Here is a 10,086-nt window from a genome sequence, read left to right as displayed (position 1 = left end):
TCAGAGGCTGTTAAATCTGTGGAATTTGTTGCCACGAGCGTCTGTGAAAGCAAAATTGTTGGGTACAGAGACAGATAGGCTCTTGATTAGCCCGGGCATTAATGGGTACTGCAGTCGGGAGGGGAGTGAGGATGACTGGAAGAATTCCTTCGGCCCATAATTGAATGGCGGGGCAGACTCGATGGTCCTAATCGCCTAATTCTGCTACTATATCTTATGGTCTTATACTGGTGTGGTCTCTCCACAGCTGCGCAAGAACGGAAGTCCAAAGTGAAGATCGGAAATAGACGGCACCGTCTGATCTGCCTACTCTGCCTAGTTACGTCAGCCCTCATCGTGATAGTGGTCGGTCTCTCGATCCATAGTGAGTGGAACGGGCTCAGGGTGGAGTCAGACCGTAAATAAAGAGAGTGGAATGAATAGTTATTGTAAAACACCACAGTGACACCGACACGGCGCTTACCGTAACATCGACTAAAACACATCACCACAACACGGACGCACCCCTAACCGTGATAAAAACACGGCCTTTACCGTAACACAATCAAGCTCGTTCTGAAACCGACACGACATTCACCATAACATCAACAATGCTGTTACCGTAGCATGGTCACGACCTTCAACGGGACACAGATACACTCCTAACCGCGACGCTGACACGACCACCGCCGTGACACACACGGGGCAGTCACACTGACCGCAACGTACCCCTCACTGTAACATCGTCATGCCCTTGATCGTGTCACTGGTAATCTGCTCAAGTGACACCGACACACTCTTCACCGTGACACTGAGATACCGTACACCGTGACAACATCACGCTCCTCAACGTGATCCGCTCCGCACCGCATCGTAAGAAAGACTCAGAAGTCACTTTAAAACCCCTTACCGAGACCGTATCACCCCTCAATATAACAGAGATGCACCACTCACTGAGGCAATTACCCACACATCATCCTGACACAGGCAAACCTACTACTTCATAATTACACCGACATTAGTACTCTCCGTGACACCAACACACACATCAGCGTGTCACTCACACACACACTGTAGCCATGACACGTAGCTCACCGTGACACAGACATACCCCTCTCTGTGAGATCAGACCATCCCACACCATGACACAGATACTACAAACACCCTGACACCACAAGGCCCCTCAATGAAACATTTTCGTCCCCTTGACATCGCGATACACTTCATTGTACCCCGGTGCACCTGTCTCCTGGGCACAGCCACACATCCCACCGTGACAACGATTCAGCCCTCACAGCAACTCGGACATGCCCCGCAAGATACTGACGCAGAACGCCACGGGAACAACAACAAAACCTTCACCGGGACATTGATAAACCCCACAGCGTGACATAGACACGCCCCCTAAGGTGGCGCCGACGCCTCTCACTGTGCCACCAACGGATCGTGACACTGACACAACACTCTCTGTGACCCGTTCGGTAGCGTGACGCTGACTCACGTGTCACTGTAAACTCTAAACTTCCTTCACCATCTCTCTCAGTATCACAGATTCCTCAGTCTCAGTTTACCTCCGACCGAAACTACCATGAGTTAAACTCAACCCTTCAATCCAAGCTCTCTGCGCTCAACTCTAACCTATCCGATCTTAAACGAATGCACAGCGATCTCCGTCACCAGTTCACTGAGATGGAAACGAAATACAGATCTGTCAACGAAACCAAAGCTCAAATCTGTGAATTGTTGACCAGCAGAGGAGGTGAGGCATCATCCCCTTCTTTCACCCGCTCCTCATCACAGGGCAGGCATGGAGAGAGGAAGCGTCACTCTGTGCTTGACATCGGGAGTGTGTGAAAAGAAGGTATGGAGTGTGATTCACTCTGTGTTTGACCCGGTGAGTCTGGGATGGGGCCGTGTGGGGGCAGCTTACTTCTGTGTCTGGTACTTTGCTGTGTGGTGCGCTGAGAAGATGTACAGGGGGAATCACTCTCCCTCTGAAATTTGTAATGTGCGCTGAGGGTGTTTATTTCTGTGTCTGACAATTGGAGTGTGTGATGGAGCCGTGGAGAAGAGATTCGCACTGTGTCTGACCAAGGCCGTGTGTGATTGGACTTTGTGGAGAGATCAAAATTCTGTTCTCTGACCCAGGGAGTGTGTGAGGGGTGGTGTAGAGGGAGCTTCACTCTGTCAGACCCCAGGAGTGTGTGATGAGACGGTATGGAATGAGAAACACCCAGAATCCGACCCCGTAAGAGTGTGACTGTACGGTGTGAGTGCACGAAAGGCAGTGAGCTTCAATTTACGTCTGACCCCGGGTGTCTGTGATGGTTCCGTGGAGAGAGAGATTCAATCTGCGTCAGACCGTGTGAGTGTGTGATCGGACGGTGTGCAAGGAGCTTAAATCTGTGTCTCAACCCGTGTCTGTATGATAGGACTCTGTGTTTGAGATAGTGTGCCTCTGATGGGAAGCTATGGTGGGAAGAGGGGCTGAATGAGTGCGTTTTGTTGGGGGGGGGGGGCGTCATGTGTGTTTTTCCCCTGAATTCCCAACTCATGTCCTCTTGTTTGAATCTCTCCTACTCTCAATGGGATAAGCTTATACACGTCAACTCTATATATCCCCCTCATAATTTTAAATTCATTGTCAAGTCCGCCCTCAACCCTCTAGATAGATAGACAGATACTTTATTCATCCCCATGGGGAAATTCAACATTTTTTTCCAATGTCCCATACACTTGTTGTAGCAAAACTAATTACATACAATACTTAACTCAGGAAAAATATGATATGCATCTAAATCACTCTCTCAAAAAGCATTAATAATAGCTTTTAAAAAGTTCTTAAGTAGTTTACTTAAATACATTGAGTCCTAACCCCGGCACTTTAACATATCTTACACCTGGCGGTTGAATTGTAAAGCCGAATAGCATTGGGGAGTATTGATCTCTTCATCCTGTCTGAGGAGCATTGCATCGATAGCAACCTGTCGCTGAAACTGCTTCTCTGTCTCTGAATGGTGCTATGTAGAGGATGTTCGGGTTTTCCATAATTGACCGTAGCCTACTCAGCGCCCTTCGCTCTGCTACCGATTTTATACTCTCCAGTACTTTGCCCACGACAGAGCCCGCCTTCCTTACCAGCTTATTAAGACGTGAGGCGTCCCTCTACTTAATGCTGCCTCCCCAACACGCCACCACAAAGAAGAGGGCGCTCTCCACAACTGACCTATAGAACATCTTCAGCATCTCACTAAAGACATTGAATGACGCCAACCTTCTAAGGAAGTACAGTCGACTCTGTGCCTTCCTGCCTGCACAAGGCATCTGTGTTGGCAGTCCAGTCTAGCTTCTCGTCTAACTGTACTCCCAGATACTTGTAGGTCTTAACCTGCTCCACTCTACACTCTACACTCCAAAGAATAAAGACCTAACTTGTTTAACCTTTCTCTGTAACTTTGGTGCGGAAACCCAGGTAACATTCTAGTAAATGATCTGTACTGTCTCTATTTTGTTGACATCTTTTCGATAATTCGTTGACCAGAACTGTACACAATTTCCTCACTGATCACGAACAGGTGTAATAGGGTAGTGTGGAGGGAGTTTCGCTCTGTATTTGACCGCAGGGCTGTATGATGGGAGAGTGCGCAGGGAGCTTCACTCCATGTTGGACCCAAGGAGTGTGTGATAGTGTGGTGGGGTGAAATCTTCAGTCTGAGGCTGACCCCGGTCGTGTGTGATGGGACAGTGTGGAAGGAGCATCACTCTGTGTCTGACACTGGGAGAGTATGATGGACAGTGTGGAAGTAGCATCACTCTGTGTCTGACACTGGAAGAGTATGATGGGACAGTGTGGAAGTAGCATCACTCTGAGTCTGACACTGGGAGAGTATGATGGGACAGTGTGGAAGGAACATCACTCTGAGTCTGACACTGGGAGAGTATGATGGGACAGTGTGGAAGTAGCATCACTCTGAGTCTGACACTGGGAGAGTATGATGGGACAGTGTGGAAGTAGCATCACTCTGTGTCTGACACTGGGAGAGTATGATGGGACAGTGTGGAAGTAGCATCACTCTGTGTCTGACACTGGGAAGTATGATGGGACAGAGTGGAAGAAGCATCACTCTGTGTCTGACACTGGGAGAGTATGATGGGACAGTGTGGAAGTAGCATCACTCTGTGTCTGACACTGGGAAGTATGATGGGACAGTGTGGAAGTAGCATCACTCTGTGTTTGACACTGGGAGAGTATGATGGGACAGTGTGGAAGTAGCATCACTCTGTGTCTGACACTGGGAAGTATGATGGGACAGAGTGGAAGAAGCATCACTCTGTGTCTGACACTGGGAGAGTATGATGGGACCGTGTGGAAGTAGCATCACTCTGTGTCTGACACTGGGAAGTATGATGGGACAGTGTGGAAGTAGCATCACTCTGTGTCTGACACTGGGAGAGTATGATGGGACAGTGTGGAGGGAGCATCACTCTGTGTCTGACACTGGGAGAGTATAATGGGACAGAGTGGAAGGAGCATCACTCTGTGTCTGACACTGGGAGAGTATGATGGGACCGAGGGACAAAAGCTTCATTCTTCGACTGTCCTCGAGAATGTGTGACACGACATTGTAGATGGAACCCGAATTTGTGTCTGCCCAGTTAGGATGTTTGTGATTTAATGGCCTGTAGGAACCTTCACTCTATAACTGACTCCGGGTGCCTGTGATGGGACGGTGCCGAGGTAGTTTCATTGCGTGTCTGAGCTTGAGAGTGTGTGATGGGACGGTGTGGAGGGAAAATCACTTCGTGTCTGATCCCGGGTGTGTGCGATGGAAGAGTGTTGGGGAACTCCACTCTGTGCCCGACCCAGAGGATGTGTGACGAGGCGCAGTGGAGTGAGCTTCACTCCGTGTTTGATCGAGGGGTCTGTGATAGGACGGTGTGGAGGGAGCATCGCTCTGTTTGTGAAACACTGAGTGTGTGATGGGGTGATGTGGAGAGAGCATCAGTCTGTGTCTGACAGCGTGAGTGTATCAGGGGAGGGGGGAAAGGTAGCCTCAATCTGTGCCTGATGGGAGTCTCTACGATGGATGATGTGGAGGGATTTTCACTCTGTGCCCGATCCTGTGAATCTGTGATGGGACGTTGTGGACGGAACTTCATTCTGTGTCTCTCCCCGGGTGTGTGCGATAGGACAGTTTGGTACGCGATTCACTCTGTGTCTTGACCCCGGGAGTGTGTGATGGATGGTTTGCGGGAAGTTCACTGTGCGTGATCCTTGTTAATGTGCGTTAGGACAGTGTGGTACGCGATTCACTCTGTGTTTTAACCCCGGGAGTGTGTGATGGATGGTTTGGGGGAACATCCCTGTGCCTGATCCTTGTTAATGTTTGATTGGACGGTGTGTGGGGAGATTCACTCTGTTCTTAACCTCAGCTGTACGTGATGAGAACGCATGGATTGAAATTCACTCTGTGTGGCACACCAGGTGTGTGTGATGGGAAAGTGAGGAGGGAGATTCTCTCTGAAGGGAGGGAGGGAACGAAGGGAGTCTCACTGTTCCTTGTTCCTGTTTTCCAGAGCAAACGTGTTCCGAGGACTGGGTCACAAATAAAGACCGGTGTTATTTCGTATCCACGTTTGAAACATCTTTCCGCAGAGCGATTCAAGAATGTTCAAACCTTGATTCAAGGCTGCTGGAAATCAATTCAAGGGATGAAGCGGTATGTGTCACAGCACGAGAAGATCCCACAGTCGCACAGAAATCATCACACACCCGCGGGGTCCGACACAGAATGAAAACGCACAATGCACTCCCGTCTCACAATCCCGGCGTCAGACACAGAGCGAAGCTCCCTCCCCACCAGCTCGTCACACATTCTAGGGGGAAGACACAGACTGAACATCCCTCCACATCGTCCAATCACGCACTGCCTGGGGACGGCAAAGTGACGCTCCATCCACACGGTCCAATGAAACATTCCCGGGCCAGAGACACAGTGAAGCTCCCTCTATACTATCCAATCACACACTACCGGGGTCAGACACAGAGTGAATCTCCCTCCACCTCTTCCCAAAAAATATTCCCGGGCTCAGTCACAGTGAGAACCTCCATCCATACCGTCCCATCACACTCTTCCGTAAATAGTTTTCGATTCTCAGCATTAATCAAAGGAATTTAATTTTACAGAGTTTTGTTTCCCGCTCTCTTGTCCGCCAAAACCTCGTTTACTGGATTGGTCAGTGCACGACCGGGTGAGATTTGGACTGATCTGTGGGCTCGGAGATGGGGATTGACACTGTCCTGTGGGGAGAACATGGGATTAGTTTACGAACTGAAATAGGTTTGTGGGAAGAAAGCGGGGTGATGGGATTTTTTGTCGGGAGAGGATGATACAAGGGGAGTACGTTTAGGGAGCGGTATGTGTCTGCTGCGGGACAGGGCAGTAAAATATTTTGGCGATTGTCAATGGCCTCTGGGGTTTATTTTGGTGCCTGACGCAGGGTTGTGGGGATTTGGACATGCAGTGGAATTATTTTGCTGACTGACGCAGGGCTGTGGGGATTTGGACATGCAGTGGAATTATTTTGGTGACTGTGGGGAGAAGGAGGCAGACTCGGATTAGTTTGACGACAGGTCTTGCTCTGTGAGAGAGAGTAATGCAGCAGATTCACTTTGGAGTCTGACACTGATTTGAGGGGAGAGTGTGGGACAAGTCGATTAGTTTCAAGACTGATACAGGGATGCGGGCACAGAGCCGGTCAGTGGGTGCAGATTGCGGACTGACGTAAGGCTGAGGGAGCGGTGAGGGGCAATGAGATTAACCTGGAGAAGGACATGAACTGCCTGGAGAGGAAGGGTCGTGGGATGCATAGATCTGAGAGGAGAAAGTGAGTGTGTTCGATTCACATTGGGACTGCCACAGGACTGTGGGGACCGCGGGACGACGGGCCGGAGGCTGTGGGGGAGGTGGTGTAGTTGGATTAATTTCTTGACTGACACAGAGCAGTGGGGAGACATTGGGATACTGGAATTATTTTGGGAACGACACAGGACTGTGGCGATTGCGTACTTTAATGGGAGTAGTTTGGCGACGGTTTCGCTTTGCGCGCCGGATCTGTTTTATCTCTGTTCAAAGTTATTTTTTTAACCATTTATTAATAGGAATTTTGACATTGGGCGGCTGTACAAGATTTCCTCTGGAAGCTCTTCCTGCAGTGTATGTCAATCGAATAAATGGGGTGGCAACTGCCTTCATGATAATCACCATTTCATCTGCGAGAAGTCCGCGTCCTCCCGCCCAGATATTCCTGAAAAGATCCAGCTTCTCTGTCACCAGCCCGGAGAGCCGACTTGAATCATATGATTACCCTGTCTTTCACTTCCTTATCTCTCCTCCACTCTCACTCACCCATCCTCTCAAAATCCCCCCTGCAGTCTCTGACCCTACCTGCTGATCTAATTTCCTCTTTTCGCAAGCCCATTCTCCCCGCCACACATGGACAAGCCCCTCTCCCCATCTATGACCTTCTTTCTCGCCACCCCTCCCCCATCCCGCTCTTCCTCACCCTATTTCCTCGACCTTTCTCCGCCTGCTGTTTCTCCGCTCTCTCATCTTACCTCTTTTCTCTATCTCTCTCGATTCTCCCCTCTCTACCGCACTCTCTCCCTCCCCTCTCCGTTTCCTCTAACACCTCCGCCTCATGGATTCATCACTCTTTCTCCTTTCCACCCACTCTCACCTCAATCCTTTCCCGTCTGGTTCTCGATACCCCAGCTCTGGGTAAAGGTCTGTGCGGATTCCAACTGTCTGTGCCCCTCTTGAGCTTATGCAACTCTGTAAGGTTACAGCTACGGTCCAGGGAATAAAGACCCCTTCCTCTCTCGATCTCTGTCCCTCGAGTCCCAGCAATATACCTGAAAATCTCCCTGCTCATTCTTTCCGGCTCAATGGCATTTTTCCCAGAACAGGGCTCACCGACATCCTGTACAACTGCAACATGACCTCCCGACACCTGCACTCAGTGTCCTGACCAGTGAAGACCTGCGGGCCAAGTGTCCTATCCACTCAGACCGGATGTTTTGCAACGGAATCGATATTTGATTTATTATCTGACAGTTACACAGCTTGGGTTTTTTTTTGCACCATCAGTATGGCGCAAAGATGTAAAACTAATGTAAATTACAAATTTGAATAAATACCGCAAAAATGTAGAGTTATTACTCGTGCGTTCAGAGATGCGATTGCGCAGTGGAAGAAGATGTCCCTTTGCATCTCTTTGTTTTTGATTTTCTCCCAGTTTAGAAAATAGTCCGCACATTCGTTTCTGCAACCAATGTGTACGACCATGCATTTTCCAACATTGTATTCCATTTGCCAATGAACATTCTACTAATCTGTCTAAGTTCTTCTGCATTCTGCCTTTTTCCTGAACCCTACCTGCCCCACAAAGAATCTTCGTAACATCAGCAGAATTGGCAACAATGCCATCTATCGATCATCTAAATAATTTCTATACAGCATAAAAAAACGACCCTGCGGAACATCACCAGTCGCTGTCAGCCAAACAGAAAAGGATCCTTTTTATTCCAACTCGCTGCCTCCTACCAGACAGCCATAACCCTAACCATGTCAGCAGCTTTCCAATAATACCATAGGCTCTCAGCTTGGTAAACAGCCTCATGGGTGGCACCTTGTGAAAGGCTTTAAGTCCAAATGTACAACATCCCTCGTATCCATTTTATCCATCCGAAGGGAAACGTTCCCTGTGGATGTTGTTTGCACCTTCTTCGTGTTGGCGTGAGGGCGTTTGTCCCACTGTAGATCCTCCGAGACGCTGACAGCCAGGAACCCGGGAACTTCAGTTAAAGCCAAACGACACCGGAGCAGAATTAGGCCATCGAGTCTGTTTTGCCGTTTCCCCATCCCTGATCCATTTCCCTCTCAGCCCCGATCGCCCGTCTGTTCTGCCGTTTCCTCATCCCTGATCCATTTCCCTCTCAGCCCCGATCGCCCGTCTGCTCCTCGTCTCCCTTCATGCATTGTCTAATCAAGAACCTAACAACCTCTGCCTGAAACTCATCCAAATGGCTGGGCCTCCCCGGCTGCCTGCGGCATTGAATCCCGCAGATTCACCACGTTCTGGCGAAGGGAATTCCCGCACATCGCCTTTCCACTTTCGGACTACTTTCGGAGTCCTTTGTTCTCAGCGTGTGCCTTTTGACATGGACTCTCCTACCATAGGAAACATCCTCTCCACATCCACTCTCCCGTTGTCTTTCACTGTTCAATCGATTTCGAGTGGCTCACCCCAGTCTTCACCATGACAGTGATCCCAGAGCCATCACACACTCCTCATATAATGAACCTTCCAATCCCGGAATCATTCTCGCGAAGCTCCTTTGAACCCTCTCTAATGTAAGCACATCCCTAGTTAGATAAGGGATACAATCCGACTCAAAACACTCCAAAAGTGGCCTCACCTGTGACTTAGGAAGCCTTAGAATGACAACATATGAGCGGATAACCATATAACAACAACAGCACAGAAACAAGCCATCTCGGCCCTTCTAGTCCGTACCGAACGCTTACTCTCACCTAGTCCCACCGACCTGCACTCAGCCCAGAACCCTCCATTCCTTTCCTGTCCATCTACCTATTCATTTTTTCTTTAGAAATAACAAAATCCGAACCTGCCTCTACCACTTCAAATGGAAGCTCTTTCCACACAGCTACCACTGAGTAAAGAAGTTCCCCCTCCTGATACCCCTAAACTGTTGCCCCTTAACTCTCAACTCATGTCCTCTTGTTTGAATCTCCCCTACTCTCAATGGAAACAGCTTATCCACGTCAACTCTGTCCACCTCATAATTTTAAATACCTCTATCAAATCCCCCTCAAACTTCTACGCTAAAAAAAAGGAAAACAGACCTAACTTGTTCAACCTTTCTCTGTAACTTTGGTGCTGAAACCGAGGTAATATTCCAGTAAATCTAGTCCACACACTTTCTCTATTTTGCTGCTATCTTTCCTATAATTCGGTGACCAGAACTATAAATGGTACTCCAATTTTAGCTTCACCAATGCCTTATACAATTTTAACATTACA

The 10,086-nt window shown here is 49.0% G+C and overlaps 1 protein-coding gene across 1 annotated transcript; it reads left to right on the top strand.

Annotated features, from left to right (window-relative positions):
• Nucleotides 1-249: 249 nt before the first annotated feature.
• LOC140724403 (snaclec bitiscetin subunit beta-like) lies at nt 250-7,457 on the top strand. The gene is made up of 5 exons (XM_073038851.1): nt 250-364; nt 1,523-1,738; nt 5,557-5,699; nt 6,167-6,231; nt 7,142-7,457. The coding sequence occupies exons 2-5, from the start codon at nt 1,636-1,638 to the stop codon at nt 7,332-7,334; spliced, it is 504 nt and encodes a 167-aa protein (XP_072894952.1). The 5' UTR covers nt 250-364; nt 1,523-1,635; the 3' UTR covers nt 7,335-7,457.
• Nucleotides 7,458-10,086: the final 2,629 nt, after the last annotated feature.

The sequence above is a fragment of the Hemitrygon akajei genome, unplaced genomic scaffold (assembly GCF_048418815.1).
Source record: "Hemitrygon akajei unplaced genomic scaffold, sHemAka1.3 Scf000205, whole genome shotgun sequence".
Lineage (NCBI taxonomy): Eukaryota > Metazoa > Chordata > Chondrichthyes > Myliobatiformes > Dasyatidae > Hemitrygon > Hemitrygon akajei.
This window is presented reverse-complemented; position numbering and strand designations above follow the sequence as displayed.